Genomic DNA, 23144 nt, shown 5'->3' with positions numbered 1-23144 from the left:
TGCACTGATTGGAATGAGCAGTGTGCATATTTAACGGAATAATGGCAGAGAAGTGTTCACGGCTGTCTGCGGTCTGGTCATTGCAGCACTGGAACTTTGGATTGTTAGATCGGCACCGTAGTACTGTTCGTTAAAAGTGAGAAAATGTGCGGTTTATTAATTTGATCGAGTATTTTATATAACATTGCTTTTAATCACTACATTCCTTCTGACGACTTCAGGTAGGAAAACCACAAAGACAGTCTTTCTGAGAATCCCGTAGCGAAGCACGGGTACATCAGCTAGTAGTAAATATATTTAGAATAATGGTCCGCTGTACTTCTCAACTGTCACAACTGTTTAAACAGCTGACTCTTTAAAAACATGGGAGGGTGAATTTTCCATGGATGTTATAGAGCTCGTTATCATTGACAGTTTTGTTATTCTGTGCTTCGAATGTAACGGATGGTAACACTTCTTTGCGCTTCTTTGTATTCTTAAGTCGAGAATTTGAAAGGGGGCGGTGTTAGAGAGTGAGGTGTTGCTGTTCTGATGTAGGAAATTCATGTTTGTATTTCTGTTTCATCATTACTTATCGGTTACGTGAGAAGAATATATCATCATTTTCTCTACGTTCATTTGTCTGGGAGAATATTTGATATAATGTTTTATATTTATTTGATATGTTCAAAACATGTCAAACGAATTTGAAGGTTATAGGTGTGTTTGGGACATCTCTGTATTATGAGGTGTTTTCATTCTAGACATAAGTAGACGGCTAATATAATGACTTCAGAACAGGAATCTGTTGAGAGGAAACTCAGTTTCGTCTTTCCAACGTGCACATCGAAAGACGAATATTGTTTAGAAGTTCCGATTCATGTACCATTTAGTGGTTCAACCAGTGAACTTACTCAACGACTTATATCTACATTTAAACTGCCACCGTATGTTGAAAAAGGTTAGTGAACTGGTGTACCTCGGTTTGCTATTTATCTGACACTTGCTGTCTTGCTGGTCACTAGTGAAAAGTCAGTTGAGTTTGTAATTTGAGTTATAAATAGTAAACAACTAAGTTACTATGAACTTATTCTTCCTACATCATAGAGCTTATTTGTGTTATTGCTGCTACTATTCATTCCTGTTATTTGAATAGATTAAATATCTTGTATGTGTTGTTTTCTTGCAAGTTGCTTTATGTTGCACCGACAGACAGGTCTTATGGGGATGATGGGACGGGAAAGGGCTAGGAATGGGAAGGGAGCGGTCGTGGCCTTAATTATGGTACGGTCCCAGCATTTGCCTTCTGTGAAAATGGGAAACCATGGAAAACCATCTTCAGGGCTGCCGACGGTGGGGTTCGAACCCGCTATCTCCCAAATACCGGATACTGGCCACACTTAAGCAACTGCAGCTATTGATCTCAGTGTATGTGTTGTTGTTGGCAAAATGAATTGCATGTGTTTGTCCTTGCACTTAGTAGAATCTGACTACTTTGTTTTGTTATGTTTTGATTTGTTATGTTCTTTGGGTACATTTTGTTATTTCTTTTTCATAATTGCTTGGTAATTTTGTCAGGCACTTTTCTTGGTTGAGCATTGAATTAAACCTGCTTATTTGAGTTTTTGGGTAATTCAACTGGTTATTAATGAAGGGGGGAGTTTGTGTCAATTTGTGGTAGGGTCAAAGTTGCTGATGGTTAAATTGAGATAATTTAATTCCTGCGCTATTTGAGATTTACTGGGAACTACTTATAGTAAGCTGCCATCAGTAGTATGTTGTCCAGCTCCATGGCTAAATAATTAACCTTCTGGCCTTTGGTCAAGGGGTTTCCAGGTTCAATTCCCAGCCGGGTCGGGAATTTTAACCATTGGTTAATTCTGATGGCTTGGGGGGCTGGGTGTGTTTGTGTGCGTGTGTGTGTGTGTGCAGTCTTCATCATTAGAATTAGTCATAGGTAGGGCCCCATCCTCATAGATGCGCAGGTCGCCTATACGGCGTCAGCTCAGAAGACCTGCACCAGACCTCTTTGGGGGCCACACACCATTATTATTGTTATGCATGCAGAATGTGTCATCTACTAACTTACTGCAGTATGTGGCTCCTGCAGAAATTTGTGCCTATTCTAGGTAGTTAATGAAAATATTTGTGACAGTACTGCGATGCCGTTCAGCAGTTTATATATTACTTTATTGTTGAACTGAATAAAGTTCTGATCTAGAGTGAGCTTTAAGAGTTGAGTGATTTTACTAGTTACTATGCACAATTATTAATTTTAAGAGGCACTGTCTAATTAGGATTGTTTTATTAATTGGGACATTGCTGTTCTTATTAGTTGTGCTGACTATAATTATTTCTTGTTAAGTTACACAAAACAAAACAAAGTTTAATTGGAACAAATAATGATAAAACAGGGAAAAAAAGTATGGTTTCAGCACTCAAGTCCCTATTCTAAAAAAGCAAAATAATTAAAGTAATTAAAGCAGATAAAGGTAACACAGCCATGTTACTGAATAAATAAGAATGCTTTAACATAACATCCAGATTTGTAAATAACAAAACTTATTCAGCTATGTAGAAATCCAACAAATTTGAAAATCTGTTGAATAAGGCACTGAAGCAATTGGAGGTTACTTTTGTTGATGCTAAGAAATCATAAGTTAACTAAAATGGATCCAAATTTTCTTAAAAGGCTTTACTGAAATTTCATGAAGATATATGTTCAATAGCAGAACAAAATAAACTATAAGCAGTGAACTCCAAAAAAATTCAAAGGCACATGTTAAATATAGAGATCAGTCAGGTGCAGAATTTCAGTATATGCTCTGTGCCATAGATGTCATTACAGTGAAAGATACAAATCTTACCTTGTATTACTGCTTAAAAGTCTCTCAGTGGCACAAAACTTGGGGGCTTTTCTTAAAATAGGTCATGTTTATTTAGGCATTATAATACCATTTTTTGAGTTTGGAAAAATTCTTGACTTGTGCTATACAGGACGTTGTGTGAAATCGTGCTCAAGCCAGGTGGTTAAAAGTTAAGGTAATTAAAGATCATATCTGTAACAAACAGAAAAAAGCTGTAAGCGTTGAGAGCCAAAAATAATAATAATGGCATATGGTCTCCGGAGAGGCCTGGTGCAGGTCTTTTTCTAGTAGACGGCCTATTAGGTGACCTGCATGTCTGTGAAGATGAGGGCCTTACCTAGGATGATTTCTAATGTTGAATACGCCACACACACACACAGCCCCCGAGTCATTGGAATTAACCAATTAAGGTTAAAATCCCTGACCCGGCCGGGAATCGAACCCGGGACCGTCTGAACCGAAGGCTAGTATGCTAACCATTCAGCCAACGAGTTGGACAGAGCCAAGAATAGTGGGGGGTAAGAAAATAATGGGATGGAAAGTGACAGAAAAGCAACTTTTTAATTTTAATTAAATTGATATTTGTACTGGAAGGGGGAACTTCTGTGAACTGTTTTATAAGCTTTACAGTGACAATACAGAAACATTAGAAAGTTTAGAGTATTTAATTGCTAGAATAGAAATATATTTTACAGCAAAAATATCGGAAAGCCTGCAACATTTTTCGTACATCCTAGGTGAAGGAAGAGCCACTACCATTGCCTGAAATTAGTTAAGTATGGCATCACTCCCAGAATTCAACACACATTTTATTAACAACTACCGATTAATAAAAACTGACAAACAGGGCCCCAGCTACTTGGAGAGATAGTGGGCGAGTTGGCCGTGCAGTTGGGGGTGTGCGGCTGTGAGCTTGCATCCGGGAGATAGTGGGTTTGAATCCTACTGTCAGCAGCCCTGAAGATGGTTTTCTGTGGCTTCCCATTTTCACACCAGGCAAATGCTGGGGCTGTACCTTAATTAAGGCCAGGCTGCTTCTTTCCAACTCCTAGGCCTTTTCTATCCCATCATCGCCATAAGACCTATCTCTGTCAGTGCAACGTAAAGCCACTAGCAAAAATCATGGAGACACTCCCCTGTGAGACACAATGCTATGTATCTCTGATGTGATAAATCATTGGGTTTTGTCTCTAGTGAGGACATACACAGACCAATAAAGAGAGTGCTTCAGTAGCTGAGGTCAGTTGGCAACAGTTCATAGGAAGTAAACTAAGCTACTAGGAGCAAAAGACAGTCGTGATATGATGATCCGCTGCATGGTGCAGTGGTGCATCTGGCAGCTAGACTACGGAGTGAATGCCGGAGTTATGCCTAATTTACGAGCTAGAAAGAGGACTATAGAGTGGCTATTGGACCGCCATACTTGAATCTACCTGTATGCCGCATCTGCCATATTTTAAGCAATCAAAACGTAGGTGTGGTGATGAAGCAAGTACACAGGCTGTGGAAATAAGTACCGTTTCACAGTTTTTTAATTAGGAAAGCACTCAAAGATACTCATGTCTTTTAAGAGGACATTAAAAATACAAGGTATAGGCTACATACTAACATATTGCATTGAGAAGGAAATTGAACTCATTCCCAGTAATTACAAAAGAAATCGCAATACATTGTCATGAAACAAATTTAGCCCTACTTACAGAGAATGAAAATATAGAACAGAAATCCTTGAACAAAATAATATAGCAACATGGAGAAATAATTCATATAATAAAAATTCCTGGTCTCTTCCTAGTTACCTGGATTTGGCATTTTGTATGGATTCAGGCAAATTTTACGGTCTGATGCCCTTCCTGACTCCAACCTTAGGTGGAGTTATGTATTCACTATTGCATGTTTCTTTGGTGGTTTGTAGTACGTATTTCTGTTGTTTGTAGATGAAGATGGTTATCAAGTTCCAGATCCAGTAGAATTAACTCTCAAATACTCAGTTAAAATCCTAGACACGGTCGAATCCGGGGCCCTCTGAACCCATGGCCAACACGCTGATCATTCAGCAAAGGAACCGGATACTAAGCAATAATAATAATAATAATAATAATAATAATAATAATAATAATAATAATAATGGGCTGATTGACTCAGACAGTTGAGGTGTTGGCCTTCTGACCCCAGCTTGGCAAGTTCGATCCTGGCTCAGTCCGGTGGTATTTGAAGGTGCTGAAATAAGTCAGCCTTATGTTGGTAGATTTACTGGCACGCAAAAGAACTCCTGCCGGACAGCATTCCGGCACTTCATTGTCTCTGAAAACCTTCAGAAGCAGTTAATGGGACGTAAAAGCAATAACATTATTATGAAATAATAATATAATTTACAAAAATATAAGTATCCTAGAGCTGTGGAGTAAAAGGTTTGAAGTGAACAATGGTGTAATAAAGTATCCCATAATAATAATAATAATAATAATAATAATAATAATAATAATAATAAATAGGCTATAATAAAAAAATTGAAATCAGAACAAGAAGTTGGAAAGGGGACATTCTTTCTTGTGTTAATGATCTTAAATCACATACTTACCTGAATAATTCACTTCAATATTTTTGGACGACGATTCTGATATTGCCGATTCTTTTTCGTTTTGCCTTATGTTGCATCATTTACGCCTTACCGCTGCGGTGGAATATTACTAGGCGAAGACTGCTAAGGAAGTGCCACTGGCCTTAATTAAGATTCAAAGGACCCCGCATTTGCCTGATGTGAAAATGGGAACCACAGAAAATCATTTATCAGGGCTGTCGACGGTGGGATTCGTACTCTCTATATCCCACTATATGCTGCGAACCACATAGCCAACTCGCTCAGTAGTAGTTTTGATGTAGGACTGGAAGTCCTCATGTTGCTCCGCATCATTGGGAACAGGATGAGGTGACTAGGAAATTCTAAGCATTGTAGGTGTGGCATTGGACATCAAGCATCTTGTATCATCATTGTTTTTCCATATATTTATTTTGAAAATGCTGCAAAACTGCACTTTGTAGGATACAGTTTAATAATAAATAGTATTACTGGTTTTTCACCCTACCAACTACTTTGTACAGTTTTTAGAGAAGCTGAGGTGCCAGACTTTTGTTCCGCTGGAGCTGCCTTACAGGCCAGTAAATCTGCTGACACAAGGGTGACCTATTTGAGCACGTTTAAATCTTAAATATGCCAGCTTGGCCTCAGAATGTCAGTGTTTTACCATGTGAGCCACTCAGCCAGGCAGTACACCGCTCATCATGTTTCGCTGTTCGGTCAGTTCCTCCAAGAAAATAAAAGTAGGCCCGTTATATACACACTGGATTGTGTTACAAGCATAGGCAATGTAATCCTGTTAATTGCCAAAAACTATCTACTCCACCTTTCCCCTGTCCCATGATGGCTTAGCTCAGCGGAGACGCTGCGTGGTTATGTCCGAGAAACAAAATGTTTAGCAAAATTTATCATTGAAGAATGGGATTGAATCTAGAATACATATTCGTGAATGAGAGCTCAGTAATATAAAGGAGGTAAAATCATGATTTATTATGTCAAAAGCATAAAGGTTAAATCAAACAAGCATACCTAATAAAACTCTAAATTAAATTACACGCAAATTTACACTTGAAAATTTGCCACTAAAGGTCGTTCAAAAGCCTGCTGGTTGAGAACCCAAGCATATCAAGTTCAGTAGCATCAGAAACATGAAATCTACCTATTTGTGACGGAGATCAAAATAAGTTGAATGTTATTAGCCCGCAGGCTGCAATTAAGTTCTGTCTCTTCCATGAATATATAATAACTAGCAGTTACCTGCGGCTACTCTCACGTCGATTAAATAATTTGAAAAAAGTAATCATTCCTCGGCACTGTACTAAGGTACTATCTGAAAATCGGTGTCCGGATTTCATTGCTAAATGGTTAGCGTGCTGGCCTTTGGTCACAGGGGTCCCGGGTTTGATTCCTGGGAGGGTCGGGAATTTCAACCATCATTGGTTAATTTCCTCGGCATGGGGGCTGGGTGTATGTGTTTTCTTCATGGTCATTTCATCCTCATCACGATGCGCAGGTCACCTACGGGAGTCAAATCAAAAGACCTGCTTTTGGCGAGCCGAACCCGTCCTGGGATCTCCCAACACTAAAAGCCATATGCCATTACATTTCATCTGAAAATCCCTAAAGTACAAAAACTCACTGAAAAATAGTTTCATTTACCCCAGAAACTCTTTGTAAATCACGTTTAAGGTATTGCCTTTTGGGGCTAAAACGACCATCCGACACAGAACTGTACATGTGAGAAACAGTCTTCTCTCAAGTCAAAAAAAATATATGTTTCTTTATTTTTAAAGAAGATTCCAAATACCAATTTTCACGTCTGTAACATCGTTAGTTTTTGAGATATAAGTATCCTCATACAAAGAAATCAACTAACTTTTCAGTTCATTCACCCCCCCCCCCCCCCGTAAGTGGATTTTCCGAAGACAAGACTAAAGAATAAGTATTCTTTTACTTTGAAGGAAGATTTCAAATACAAATTTTCATGTGTGTAACATCTTCAGTTTTTAAGGTAAGTATCCTCATAAAAATAATTCAACTCTTTTTATCACCCTCGCCTGTTAATTTGATCATTACCCCCCCCCCCCCATTTAAAAATGTGCGTTTTCTATATTTTTAAAGGATATTCCAAATACCACTTTCCACCTCTGTAATCGTCAGTTTTTGAGACATAAGTTTCTCCATAAAAATAATTCTTTTTTTTTTACTTTCTTTCACTCTCCCACGTAAGTGAATTTTCCGAAAACGAAAAAGGGTTTTCTTTATTTATAAAGGTGTTTCCAAATACCAATTATCACAACTGTAACATCTTCAGTTTTTGAGATATATGTATCCTCATAAAAAGAACTGAACTCATTTCCACGACCCCCTTCCCCAGATTATCATGACTGTAATATCTTCATTTTTTGAGATATATTTATCCTCACAAAAATATTTCAACTCCTCCCCCCCCCTCCCAAGTGAATTTTCCGCTAAAACTGCGTGATTATTTTTGAAACTTACCTGTTTTAATGTCAGTAATATCTTTAGATTTTTAGATATAAGTACCATTGTACAAATAATTCAAATAATTTTTCAATTCTTTCACTCCCTTAAGTGGATTTTCCATAAACAAAAGAATCCGTCTTTATTATTTTTTAAGGAGATTCCGAATACCAATTTTCACTTCTACAACATCTTTAGTTTTTGAGATATAAGCATCCTCATACAAAGAATTCAATTCATTTTTCAATTCCTTCACCCCCTTTAATTGAATTTTCTGAGAAAAGGAAATACGTATTTGTTTATTATTAAAGAAGACTCCAAATACCAATTTTCATGCCTGTAACATCTTCAGTTTTGAGATCTCACTATCCTAATAAAAAAATTCAACCCCCTCTTCAGTCTTTTTTAACCCCCCCCCCTCCCGTTATGCGGTTTCTTCCAAAAACAAAAAAATTCATGTTGCTTTCTTTTTAAAAGATTAAATTACAAATGTTCACATCTGTAACATGTTATGTTTCTGAGATGTTCTGTAGATATATCCATTTTAAAAATTCAGTCCCTTTTTCAGTTTCCCTTAAGTGGATTTTCCAAAAACAAACTATCTGTGTTTCTTTACTTTTACAGGAGGTTCCAAGTACCAGTTTTCAAGTCTGTAACATGTTAAGTGTCTGAGATATATTATAGGCCTAGATATATATTTTTTAAACTCCACCCCATTTGTCACTCCCGTTCATCCCCTATTCATTTGATTTTTGAAAAACCAAAAATACGTGTTTCTTTATTTTTAAAGGAGATTCCAAATACCAATTTTCACATCTGCAACGTGTTAAGTTTTTGAGACATACTGTCCTGTAGATATACTAATTTTAAAACTTCACCCCTTTTTCAGTTCCCCTTAAATGGATTTTCGAAAAAAGTATTTGTTTCTTTACTTTAACAGAAAATTCCAAATACCAATTTTCAAATCTGTAATATGTTACGTGTCTGAGATAATTTGCAGGTATAGTCTTTTTAAAAATTCACTCTGTCACTCCTGTTCACCCCCTATTCATCGGATTATCCAAAAATGCAAAAATACGTGTTTATTTTCAAAGGAGATTCCAAATACCAATTTTCATGTCTGTAACATCTTTAGTTTTTGAGATATAAGTCTCTTCATAAAAGGTGTTCAACCACTTTTCCCCCTTTTTTCGCCCCCCTTAATGGGATTTTCCGAATACAAAAAAATATGTGTTTCTATATTTTTAAAGAGGATTCCAAATACCAATTTTTACATCTGTAAACTTTCAAGTTTTTGAGATATAGATATCCTCATTTTGAAAATTCACCCCCCCCCCCCACCTTTTCACACCGTTAGAGACGGAATATCCAAAAATCCTCCCTTAGTGAGCACCTATACCCTAATATAAATGTATCCCCAAAATTTCATTTCTTTATGTCCAGTAGTTTTGGCTTGGCGATGATGAATCAGTCTGTCAGGTCATGCTATTTTATATACATAGATTGATTCAATATTGGCCTAATTACACTAATCCCGAAATTGTCGGGTATTTTTATATATATATAAAAGGAACATTTTGTTTGGGACTGCCCAATGTTTAAACCACCAAAATAACATAGATTCTAATACACGTTATCTGTATTGTGGACAAAAGTCGGAGGTCTAGAAAACCTTGCAACCCAACTACAGCCAACGGGCTGAAAACCTTGCAACCCAACTTCAGCCAACGGGCTATGGACCACTAATCAACACAAATAATTGGCAACACTATCACTCACATAAGACACACAGAACAATGAACACAAACCACATCTGTAAAAGGACATAAATGATACACATTCACCATCAGATCAAGCGGTAATCGCTCTGCAGGTTAGCGTAGTTCTCGTGACATAACTGGTCACATTATCGGCTATCTTTGTTTACCTGTCATAAGCAGCTGGCGATGGAAAGAAATACATTCATTGTGTATGTGGCTCAGGCATCCCTCTCTCACATAGCTGACGGGTCTATGCATAACTTTCACTCATGGCCTTCCGAGAATCATACAGTTTGCTTGTGTTCCACCTGGAACACACTCTCATTCAGCGGAGAGTAATCTTGGCTAAATAAGCCTTTAAATATGTCACTCATTACAACATCTGGTACCGGGCGAGTTGGCCGTGCGCGTAGAGGCGTGCGGCTGTGAGCTTGCATCCGGGAGATAGTAGGTTCGAATCCCACTATCGGCAGCCCTGAAGATGGTTTTCCGTGGTTTCCCATTTTCACACCAGGCAAATGTTGGGGCTGTACCTTAATTAAGGCCACGGCCGCTTCCTTCCAACTCCTAGGCCTTTCCTATCCCATCGTCGCCATAAGACCTATCTGTGTCGGTGCGATGTCAAGCCCCTAGCGGAAAAAAAAAAAAAAAAATCTGGTCTGGGATACACCCCCCTCACAAACCATGTACAACTTATTAATTCAGCCTCTACGGCAATCTCCAATTTTAGGCCTCAAGACAAATCATCACGGCACATCATAGCCTCATATTTCATAGTCCCCAGTTCAATTCTGGTGCACTGTTAGGGTTGCCTGCCACTTTCTATAAATGACCCTCACTAAATACAACAATGGTGATAGCCCTCTGCACACGTTATCAGCTGAAAAACATGCAACACTACAACATCATGCATAGCCTGTCTAAAGATTAGTTCTATATATCCCTACGTGCCTGTTCGAATCTCAAGAGGTTCTGTCCTTCCAGTCTGTATATATGAACATGACATCGCTTATACCTTAGTGTCTGCATGACACGCGTGAAAATATCAAAACTTACACCAAAACACTACTCTGTCACCTAACATATCCCTCGTGTCCCAACTCGAAATAACCCTAAAATAAAACTAGATTATAGCATGCATTCAGCTCCAAACATTATTTACAATACAAATGAAAAACAAAACAATGCCACTCTGGCTTACATTACAATTATTATTTACATTTAATGAAAGGGCCAAATATGAATCTGATCACTACTTATCATGCTTAAAAAATACAGTTCAACTCGTATTTATCTCCTTTTCTGCCATCCGCAGTGTCCTTGGGACCGCCTGATTTATACGAGTTAGTACATGACAGCGGCACTGTCTACAGGTCTAGAAGTCTGCTGGTTTAGTCCTCTTCGGTCCATGGTTTGATGTCTTCGTTCTCGTACTGCTGTTGGTGCCTGCAACCTGGTAACTTTGATCAGTACCAATCCTCTTCTCAGTTTCGTTTGTGCACGAATACACAGTTGTAACCTTGGCAAGGATACAATTGACGATATCCTCTATCAAGACATTAGTCCGGTCAGCGATAGTAAGCAAATTAAGGGATATTTCTCAGTTCTGATTGAGTCTTTAATAACGGTACATCGTCCTTAGCTGCACTCAATTTATTTCACTGCACGAACTCGCACTAAACATTTATAAACTAATCAAAATGTTGCTTGGGTGAGCTTAAACAAACGGTTACTAAGTCTCGTCTATCACTGATACAATTACTATATACTTGGTAGATTACATCTCGAACATCACTTTGCTACTGCGACACTGACGTACTGAGAATGAGCGTCTTGTAGAATCCGAATGAGCAGAGAATGGGAGTAAGAATGAGAGTTTACCGGGCAAGTTGGCTGTGTGGTTAGGAGTGTGCAGCTGTGAGCTTGCACCCGGGAGATAGTGGGTTTGAGCCCCTCTGTCGGCAGCCCTGAAGATGGTTTTCCATGGTTTCCCATTTTCACACCAGGCGAATGCTGGGGCTGTACCTTTATTAACGCCACGGTCGATGCCTTCCCACTGCTAGGCCTTTCCTATCCCATCATCGCCATAAGACCGAACTGTATTGGTGCAACGTAAAGCAAGTTTACAAAAAAAATTAAAAAGTGAGAATTTGTACTGACGCTATTGGCCTTTTATAGTAGGACGGTAGGGTCGCACCTGCTAGTACTTCTCCGAGATACAACAGCCTTCCTTTTGTGTACGGTCAACTACCTCACAAGGGATCCTTCAAAGAAGTTGTAAATAATCAAAACAGTTACAGTTACATAGTTTTAATGGCTCACGGTACTAGGAAAATATAACAAGGAATTGTCCTTATCTTGGATCTATGGGATATGGCTCTGTGATCTAAGATATTGGATCATATTCAAATGATTCCAGTCCTAGATACTTCGTGTTAGATGGCAGTCTGACGTTGTTCTGTAGTTGCATGCCATATGTGCTTTCTCTTTTCCTTTTCGCGTACCCGTGCCATCGACAGGGTTCACACCAGTAAAATTACGGCATCCTGCCTTGGTTCGTCTGAGGGAAAAGTGCACCACCTGCTTGCTACGGGTTCGACACATATAACCACACGGTCACCCAACGTTCCTAAGCTCGTTCCTCAGCGGTAAATTCAAAATACTCCAGAGTGTTAAATTAATTTAGATGGACCGTGGTCTGATATGGTTCAGTACTTTGGTAAAAAAAAAAAAACTTATTTAGAATATGATATATCATTTGTGTTTTCTCAACAATTTATGCATAATTTATCCAGTTAATTTATTCAATCTAATCTAAAAAAAGGAAGAAACTACATGGATGGCGCTTAAACTATGGTATTGCTGTTTTGCCTTGGCACCACGCACAGCGCTGTAGCAGCCATGTTAGCCACTCTATAGTCCTCTTTCTAGCTCGTTGCTAATTTAGAACACAATGGAGCTAGTGAAAAGACTACATTCTACTGAAATCAAACTGAATATGGAAACAATATCATGCTTCATAACTAACAAAAACACTAATATTCTAATGAACACAACAACCCCAGTTAAAGAATATCTCATAAAATCTAATAATTCTAACAAAGTTATTATAAGTTAAGTTATTTTATGTGCCAGTAAATCTACCAACACGAGGCTGACTTATTTGAGCACTTTCAAATACCATTGGACTGAGCTAGGATTGAACCTGCCAAGTTGGGGTCAGAAGGCTAGCACCTCAACTGTCTGAGCCACTCAGACCGGTACAAATTTTCAGTATAATAAGCCCCAGGAAGAGCAATTGAATATTTTCTGATTCTTTGCTGATAACTGGAAATAAATATAATTTACTTGACCATTTCATCTTTAATTTGTGTAAATCGTTGAGAAATATTAACTGCAGGTAGGTTCTAAGTATATCCTTATTATGCACTAGAACTGTTCAAATTAATTTTGTAGTGAGAATAGGTACTCTTTTTAGTGCTACTGCTTCAAATGGTTAAGGTATGAAGAATATAATCATTTACGGTATTGACAGTGGTATAAAGAGCACCAATCCACTCTCCAAATTGGCCCATGCCCTAACAAATAATTTCATGGGGCTAGTACAGCTGGATGCAGTCCTTCTAAAACAGACTCTCGAATGGTGGGGGCTTCTACTGTGTGCTGCGGAACTGCATGGTATTGTGCGGGAAGGTAGTGTTGTATGTGGTGTGTAAGTTGCAAGAACATTAGAGACGATGCAAACACCTAGTCTGACAAAAGTTGATCTTGATTCTTGTTTGTGTAAACTTTATGTATTATGTATGATAGTAGAGTGCTGGGTGACCTTTCATTCTTCGAATTGAAGGTACTCGAGGAGTTCAGCTATCTGTTTACTTTTCCTAGTTAAACAGCACAGTTAGCTTTTATTCCTACAACAGAATTTTGTGGTCTGCTTACACTTTGGCCTGTTGACTGTTTCTGGGGAGACAGAGCAAGTTGGCTACGTGGTTTGTGTCGTGTAGCTATGATCTTGCATTTGGGAGATAGTGGGTTCGAGCCCCTGTGTCGGCAGGCCATTTTCACACTAGGTAAATACTGGGGTTGTACCTTACTTAAGGGCACAGCTGCTTCCTTCCCAGTCCCAACTCTCTCCTGTCCCATCATTGCCATAAGACCTGACTGTGTCAGTACAACATAAAAAAGAAGAAGAAAGAAGCCATACTTTTCAGTGTCGCCAGCCACTGTTAATGAAACTTTAAAGCTTTTCAGACTGCCAAAAACACTAATTATAATACATATAACACTATAACACACCTGTAAAAATATGCAGACTATTAAACGAAGAATCTTTGTTAGAATTTGTTTTCAACAGACTTTGAAAAGCTTTTAAAATTAGAAAAAAAAAACTGTCAAGTTTGGAAACACTCCCTAAAATTTTACTTAAACCATACAGATTTGCTGCCTGACTGCACTGTACCTATCACACCACACCAATGCATGGAGGAAATATTTTAGTAATAAATTATGAAGCTCAACATTTCAAAAGTGTTGTCACTCCTATTCAGGCATGAATGATCTTGCTATTGATGGGTAAATTGCTATATTGCACTGAAAGACCAGGGACATCTTAGTCATTAGTTTCTTGTATATTTGAAGATTCTTTGCTATTCTGGAGTGAATAAATGTGAGACCATATATGAGGCGGTCCGTTCCAAAACTTGTCGTATCCACCATAAGTGATTTTTTAGGAAAAGCGAAAAACCTGTAATTTTTGTAATATAAGTCTTACTTGTTTAAATGTATTACGACGTGTTCAAGTCCAATGTCATAGGGTCGTCTTACTGAAGAATTATAAATATAATTAGTAGAAAGTCAATAAATTACATTTGTATTTTGGATAAGACGAGTTTTGGAGGATCGAAAAAAAAATCAAAATATATTACCTCACACAACTTATTTTAAAACAAGAAAAATGAAAGAATTGAGAATATAATGTAATAAAACTCACTAGTACACTAATACACCTTTTTGCTATCAGTATAATGATATTCACTAATAAATTAAACACAGCAGTGTGATTTATCATATTTACATCCTATCTATAGTATTTGGAGAGAATTCTTCCTTTATAGGCTACACAGCACTCACAATAGAAGTAACTTGAACAATAAAACATCACTTTGTTGTTAATCAGACTCTCAAATCTGTTCCCTCCTTGAGATCCATCACAAAGAACTTCTGTTTCTTCAGCAAGATTGTTTTCATCTACAGAAGTTGAGGTGAACAGATTCTTATAAAAAGAAAGCAACTCATTCCTTTCCCAATCCATTCCAAAATGCTTTTCAAGCAAACTTTTTACGTCCTTTACTTTGGCAGGATTCAAGTTTACTCCTGGCAGTAATTCAGGTGGCATTAGCATATCTCGCAGGCGTTTTCCCTTTTTCATTACCGATTTTCCTAAACCAATGTCTGAGTTGTAATGAGGTTCTCCCCTAAGGGTGACATTTCCCAGTGAGTCTTTGCTAATAACAAATCGTTTCACTGAAGAAAATTTAAAGTGCCAAGATGCAGGTTTTTTCATCATATTTTCAGCAACCATTTTCCAATTGTTCACCGAGCAGTCTCTGCCAAACTTGAAGACTTCAGCATGTTTGCTAAAGATGTCTTCATATTCTGCGGGATTACAGATTATAGGGCATTTCCGTATCTCTCTCTCGACTTGAGCAAATACCCTGTCAGAGGGCAGAAATGAGTGGCCTGTCATAGGAAAGACCAATTCAACACTTTCTATATTAGGCAGAGCTGTGTGTGTCAAGAAATATTAGCACATTGCAATCATTGTAGAATTGCGGTTCTGTCCTCCGCAGCCTTCTGCACAAAGTCGTATAGTTGTGAAGTTTGACAAATCAGTTTGTGATAATTGATGGTAAACTGCAGATGACGTTTCATTAGACCCCTTCTTGAATTCATGCTCCATCCATGTGTATCTAAAAACATTCTCCTTTGTCAACTTGGCATGTGAGGTACCCCTCACAATGGTAAAATTATAGGTGTACAATTGGCAACTGTAATAGGCAATTTGATCTGGAACTTTTGGATTCACAAGATTCTTTTGGCAGTCAAATGAAAATATTGCCATGCTGTCCCTTTATTCTTGGAGCTTTTTGAAGAAAGCTGCAACCCTTAGTTTGTGTACTCTATGTTCCAAGATTAAATCATTCTTCAGTGATACGTTCAAACTTTCAAGTTTAATTTTCTCTTTGAGCTCTATGCACTTTGAGCAAGCATCAGTAACTGGTGTTCCAAATCTTATGTTGTAGCAACACGTAAAAATTTCACAGAAGAACCACCGTTTCACCCCGAGTTCTTCAGGCGATTTGTTTTTACACATTTTGTAAAGGTTAGCGATGCTTAAATTTCCGGGTAGATACTGTCTGACTGGTGACTTTCCGTGGCAATAGTGACTTTCACAACACTGCAAACTTTCAATGAATCGTTTCACGGAGTGCCTCTTTTCAGTGTACTCTGGTTTGATCCTAGCTCCTCCCCTCTTTTCTGTTGGAAGTTTCCCTGTCGTGAAGTGATTTCTGCCAATCCTCTGAACCCGATCTTTGCTACATGCAATACATTCAAGAATGTCTTTTGGCAAACCTGAATGTGAAACTGTTCTGTATTAGTAAGTTTTATGTAGTACTTAACACTGAAACCTTTTCTTGAAATTCCCTCCTTGATAGTTCTTTCCCTTTTGGGCTTCTCTATACTCAGATACTTTAAAATGAATGTATCTTGTTGAATCTCATTGTTACATTCATAAAAGTTTCCATGAAACTGCTGAATGTCAATCATCCGCAATTTACAACGTTTGAAGGTTGGACCATTGTGACTACATTGTGGGTAGTCTTGAGGACTAGTAGGCCCATGCCTGCAATGAAAATGAATGATTTCTCATCAATGTACTGTATATCGCAAAATTGCTGATCTTTAAGATTTCACAATACAACAATATGCTACTTCTCATTACAGTGAAACCTTGTTCCTTCCTCATACGTTTTATTGCTTAGTATGATAACATTTTACGTGGCCCTGAAAGCATTCTTTGTCCATCCCTTGTGGAATGTGAACCTCCCTTGATCTCTTGTCTAGGCCACAGGACGGACAAAGTTTGCGAGATAACAAGCAGGTAGCTTGACCTTGAAGCTCGTTGAGTTTGTGAATACTATAACACCTTGTTCCTATGGGTGTGTGTATTCAGTGTTCTGACAAGAAAGTTGAGATATGGAAGAGAAATTGTTAAATCGTTAACTAATGAAGACAAAATTAAAATACTTCCAGTAGACAAGATTGTCCCCTGCTGAAACATGTTATGAGGTTTCACTGTATTTTAAAAGTAGCAGCTCTCAACTAAACTATTAGGATGTAACATTCATAGCATACCTATATTTTTTTTCCCTCAGTTTTTCTCCGTGAATCAGAATCACTCTTCCTTCTCCCTTTACCTTCCGTAACAAGAGCAATATTTTCCGCCGTCTTAATACACTCTGTTCACAGCACAAAACTGCATGAAGGACCAACACAGTTCAAGAACAACTCAAAGAGTGGAAAGACTGGCATAAAACGTGGGTAAATTGTAGCGTGAGTCACGTGCTGAAATTATCCCTTCCTATTGGTTGATTGTATAAGGCGAGTTTTGGAACGACAAGCGCCGTGGATAAGGCGAGTTATGGAACAATAGCCTAAGTTTGGTGACAGATTTTTGTGGGAAAAGGCGAATTTTGGTGCGTAATTTTGTGATAGAACTATCACAAACATCACCAAGAAGGCAATGCTACCTCTAACACATTTTTTTTTTTTTTTTATGTACAAGACGAGTTTTGGAACGGACCGCCTCATATAGTGGTCACCATCAGTGCCAGGGACTTGAACTCCAGTTCTCCAAAACTTACAACTCTCCAAAATGCTCCTTTGGCTGAAAGAGTTATAAAAGCAAGTTGGTGAATAATTAGGTCTTGATAGTTGCAGCTCTTCTTTGTACTATTATAACTTTAAAGCATCTGTTTGCAAGGACAATAAATACTCTACGGCTGTGAGCTTACATCCGGGAGATAGTGGGTTCGAATCCCACTGTCGGCAGCCCTGAAGATGGTATTCCATGGCTTCCCCATTTTCACACCAGGCAAATGCTGGGGCTGTACCTTAATTAAGGCCACAGCTGCTTCCTTCCAATTCCTAGGCCTTTTCTTAGCCCATCACCTCCATAAGACCTATCTGTGTCGGTGCGACATAAAGCCACTAGCAATAATATGAGTGTAAAATGATTGTCATTTTATCAATAATAAAATGTACATATATGAAGAGCTTGTGCAGTATGTTTCAAGAGAATGTACTCTCTCTGACATTAAAAGTTAAGCAACTAGAAGAAATTTTGGAAATAAAACTAAACTAAACTGTATGTGTTGAAAGGTCATGTGACTGTTTGGCAGTGATACGGTCATCAGATCAAATGGATGACAGAGTTGGCAGTACAGGTATCCTGCCGGTCCCATATCAGTAGAACCAGTTTTGGCCTTGGTTTGGTTTTGGAGGTTTAAGTGATGATGATGATGATGATGATGATGCAGTAGGTCACTGACTTATCACTGTGCCATCAGGATCCCCTGAATCAGTACAAGAGGTGACCTGAAGTCATGCCATATGGTTCAGCATACCATGATGTGAGGAGTAATAAGTGTTAAACCTCATGGTACAGTCTATCTGCAAGACAACCCTTGTCCACTTGCAAGTGCCAATGGATTGTCTGCATCATGCTGAAGTACCCCTTAACCACTGCCTTTGTTTCATTTGGTATTCAGCTCTAGCCTGGCTGATGCCAGTTGTGCAGTCATGGAGAAGAATGGTATAGGGTTTTGTAGAGAATCCAGTAACTATGTCTGGATGGCAGGTGCAGATGTTGTGGGGTTGTATAGTATTTGGTGCACAATATGACCGATCCTTCCTTGGTGAGATCTGTCTTCATCAGGTAGAATCTTCACAAGGGGGGTAGGTGCGTGCACATACCCGTTGATTCCAGGATCAGGCCACTGTGGCATCTGAACAACCCACAGGGCTAATAATAGTATGAAACTTCTTGACCTTGTGGTGAACCGAGCTCGATAGCTGCAGTCGCTTAAGTGCAGCCAGTATCCAGTATTCAGGAGATAGTGGGTTCGAACCCCACTGTCGGCAGCCTTGAAGATGGTTTTCCGTGGTTTCCCATTTTCACACCAGGCAAATGCTGGGGCTGTACCTTATTAAGGCCACGGCTGCTTCCTTCCCACTCCTAGCCCTTCCCTGTCCCATCGTCGCCATAAGACCTATCTGTGTCAATGCGACGTAAAGCAACTAGCCGACCTTGTGGTGATCCACAATGCGGTCCCCATCAAAGTCCTTCAAGTGCTGGTAATGCTGACTAACGCAGCTGCAAGACATGCTGTGTGTTCAGTGACCTTCCTTTACTGCATTGATGACTGACTGATGATCCACAAAAGCCTGATAACACTATAAACGTGGTGGCACCACTAATACACTCTGATGACCATTGTGGATCTTACACATCATTGCTACTCTAATCGTTTACACTCTCATTGATGGTATGTGCATGAACCAAATTACATCCTGGTTGGACTAATCTGAATGCTTAACATTCTTTTGTCGAAGTAAGCACCACCTCATCTGCAGTAAATGTCTTCAAAAAGTTTGTCAATTGAAAGTGTGTTAATATTGTGCCATGAACACCCCTACTTTCATTTTCCTTCTCTAGTGTAAATATTCAACTGACTTTAGTTCTTTCCAATTATTTACAGATCTTTTGCAAGCCCTTGAGTCATTTATAGAAGAAGAAACTACCAAATACCATGATGAAGTTGCAGAGAACTTGGTAGAAAATGCTAGACGTGACGATATTGATGTTGAAGACGTTATCAAAGCTTGGGAAAGGGCTTTCAGAGAGGTTAGGAATTGAAATAATCCTTTACAATAATTACTCACAGTGCATGTATCATAGCTTTATTCCGATGTTAATTTTATTGAGAAAAGTCTAATTACTCCAATATTTTTGTTATATAAACCTGTGAGCCTTATGTGTGTCATAGAGAGACTTATGAAATTTTGCTGAACAAACTATCATGAATGCTACCAAAAATTTGTGTATGGAGAAAATGGTAACAATAGACAATGTTTTAAGTAACTCTCATTAAATTATTAAAGGATGTTTTATCTACTTTAAACCAAAACATTACTTAAAATGAGGGTTTGTGGTTTAATTGGTTCAGTTGTTGACCATATGAAAGATAGTTATTACTATTATGTTTCAAACTGAATTTAGTCATCTGAACACTATACTCCTCACTTTTTAATCAGTTAAACATAAAATTCTTTTACATCTTTTGTTGATGGTTTAATCTTCCCAGGATGTTATTTCATCAGATGTTGCAGATTTGGTGGACTAGAACCAGTGAACTACTGTTTCCACCCCATCATAATGCACTCCTCTGTTCTTTCAGGAGATGAGATTCTCATTTCTTTGTGTGGATCTGCTCATAAGTGGACCAGTTCTTCTTATCATGCAGCTGGAGACAGTGGAACATTTCATATGCCAGTGGCAGTAGACCAAAAGCTATTCCAAACAAAGGTCTTTTGACCAAGGAAAGAATGTACAGTACATGATTTTCATCATCCTGTTATGAACTTCACACAAAGAATCCAGTCAAATCCTGAAACTGCCAAATTAAGATATGATTGTTCCATTGTTCAAGCCAATTTGATTGCACAGCTTAGAGTAGCAGTCTATCTAATTGCTTTGTCATCTTCTCTTAATGAAGCTGCTTTAATTATTGATACATTAGGTTGCAACTGACAAGGGAATTTCGGCAATGGTTAAATCGCCGATCGCGACGAAACTTGGAAAACACATTGAGGTACACGTTAAAACAAATGTCGGCATCAATTTTGGGTGCCAACATTCATTAGGGCATTAACTATGGGGCCTAAAAGTTGCGGCATTTCAAATTCCGCGCGATCAGCGATGAATATCTGCTGGTCAATGCTAAGCTGGCACACTGCGTACCTGGAGACACGCCTCTGCACCTCCTCTCCTCCCAACTCCAACTGGTTCCCCACCGCACGTTTCCCTTTTCCCCGCGCTTGCCGGCTGCTTAGCTGTTCAACGGGACCGGCTCTATACTTTGCTTCTTTTCGTACTATAATTATTGAAATCCTTTAAATAACATTCCGTTTCACACATGATAATAAATAAACTACACCAGTATACCCATATTTTATTCAAATGTTATATTTTCATTCCTGCTAATTCCGGTGAGTTGTCACATTCGTGGGTACAACTCCGAGTTAAGTACCACCGGGCGTGGTCAAACGTGGGATGGGGTACCGCGTCCTACGTACGCTTAAATAATTATTTACTTCTAAAACACCTTAAAGCTGTCGGTAGTGTCCTTCCGAGTGGACATACATATGAAATTAAATTAAATCACCCACCACTAAATAAATCTCCCAACTTTAAACAACGTTAAATACCTTTTCATGTAAAGAAATTATGTGCCTGGGTAGAGGATCTCAATGAATGTAATGAGATTTGGTACCTCGGGATATCAAAACCTGGTTATAGGTCCAGATCTTCTTTTTATGTCCCCTTCCCCCCCACCCCCACCCCCACCCATTTAGTGTACGCTATCAGTTGTGTCATAACGAAACGACATTGCAGACGACAACAAGAACAATTATAAACTCCGAGTTTGAAACTACTGGTATTTTCTGTATTGTGTACTCTGGTATAAGGAATAGGCCTATAGGTAGAATGTTTTTATTTGTGCTTGTACTGAATGATTTATTTATGTTTTGCAGTGACAGGCACAACACATTTCAATTGCAGCAATGGTTGTCGAATATAAATAAATTTATTCCATAGGCAACTTTGATACGAGTATGACATGGAATGTAGTAAAGTTTGACGTAATAAGAAAAGCCTTGAAAAAAAAAAAAAAAAAATGTGTATGTATATATGCAGTTGATATACAGTAATCACAGGCAGACCTGTAGTTTTACTGTACCGGTACTTTTGCGTTATAGCTGATGAAGGTCTATGTATTCAACAAGTACCGATATTAAAGTATCACACTAGTCTTCTGGGTATAATGGCAGTTACATACGCAAAAATTTAAATGGCTATTGTACGAACTGGTACAACAACAAACAATTACAAGGCAACACAACAAATGACTCCGTATACATTACATCGGGCAAACTCCCCGTCATTAACTGATAGTAAACAAAAACAACCTTTGGTCTATTTGAAACATTAAAAAATAGTGAAAAGAAAACCGAAACAAAACACAATTAACAACAGGCACCATACTTTTTTTTGCTAATTGCTTTACGTCGCACCGACACAGATAGGTCTTATGGCGACGATGGGATAGGAAAGGCCTAGGAGTTGGAAGGAAGCGCCCGTGGCCTTAATTAAGGTACAACCCCAGCATTTGCCTGATGTGAAAATGGGAAACCACAGAAAACCATCTTCAGGGCTGCCAACAGTGGGATTCGAACCCACTATCTCCCGGATGCAAGCTCACAGTCGCGCGCCTCTAACCGCACGGCCAACTCGCCTGGTGCAAACGTTTTCATAAACATTTCAGGAAACGTAAACTGACTAATACAGTGTGGAAATTACAAAGGAGAGATATGAGGAAGGCTGATAGTGTACACAGTGTGTAGCACCGGTTCTCTTCGACAGCTAAGAAGACGGGCAGGCGCGTGGAGAAGGGAAACTTGCGGTGGCGAACCAGAAGGAAGGTCGGAGGTGTGTAGGGGAGGAGGTGCAGAGGCGTGTCTCCAAGCACGCAGTGTGCTGGCTTAGCATTGGCCAGCAGGTATTCATCGCTGATCATGCGGAATTTGAAATGTCGCAACTTTTAGGCCCCGTAGTTAACGCCCTAATGAATGTTGGCACCCAAAATTGATGCCGACATCGTTTTTACATGTACCTCTATGTGTTTTCCAAGTTTCATCGCGATTGGCTACTTAACCATTGCTGATGTTCCCTTGTGAGTGTTTCTCCTTCCTTTCTTAATGCAAGATATATATATATATATTTCTGTTTATTTGCAGCCTCATCATTTAGAAAGGTGAACATAGGAGTCACTATGATTGTCACGTTTAGATCTTCGGCAACTCTTCTGTAGCTTCAGGAATTAAGTTTACTATGTATCCTATTTCTAAATGATGCTATGTTTATTCTGATGTCTTGTAAGCTTTCAAGGTTTTCTTTTTTTTTCATGTTTAGATCTTAAGCAACTCTTTAGTAGCTTCAGAAATTCAATTTTAATGTCTACTCTACTTCTGAATGGTGCTATCTTTATATTGATGTTATGTAAGCCTTCAAGATTTTTTTTCAGTATTGAACTAGGGGTGACTGTACTTTCCAGTATGGCTTCTTTACTTTTT

The 23144-nt window shown here is 38.7% G+C and overlaps 1 protein-coding gene across 3 annotated transcripts in view; it reads left to right on the top strand.

Moving 5' to 3' along the window:
- The first annotated feature begins 493 nt into the window (after positions 1–493).
- The window catches only part of LOC136863273 (FERRY endosomal RAB5 effector complex subunit 3), a 158738-nt gene continuing 136087 nt past the window's right edge, over positions 494–23144 (top strand). For 2 of the 3 annotated variants that reach the window (XM_067139657.2, XM_067139656.2), the window contains exons 1-2: positions 494–940; positions 19490–19635. In XM_067139657.2, coding sequence (XP_066995758.1) covers positions 766–940; positions 19490–19635 — 321 coding nt within the window. In that variant the 5' untranslated portion in view covers positions 494–765. The remainder of the gene's footprint in view (positions 941–19489; positions 19636–23144) is intronic. The other variant, XM_067139660.2, reaches the window with a different exon arrangement.

This window comes from Anabrus simplex, chromosome 2 (assembly GCF_040414725.1).
Source record: "Anabrus simplex isolate iqAnaSimp1 chromosome 2, ASM4041472v1, whole genome shotgun sequence".
Lineage (NCBI taxonomy): Eukaryota > Metazoa > Arthropoda > Insecta > Orthoptera > Tettigoniidae > Anabrus > Anabrus simplex.
Note: the sequence above shows the minus strand (reverse complement) of the source record. Positions and strands in the feature narration are given on the sequence as shown.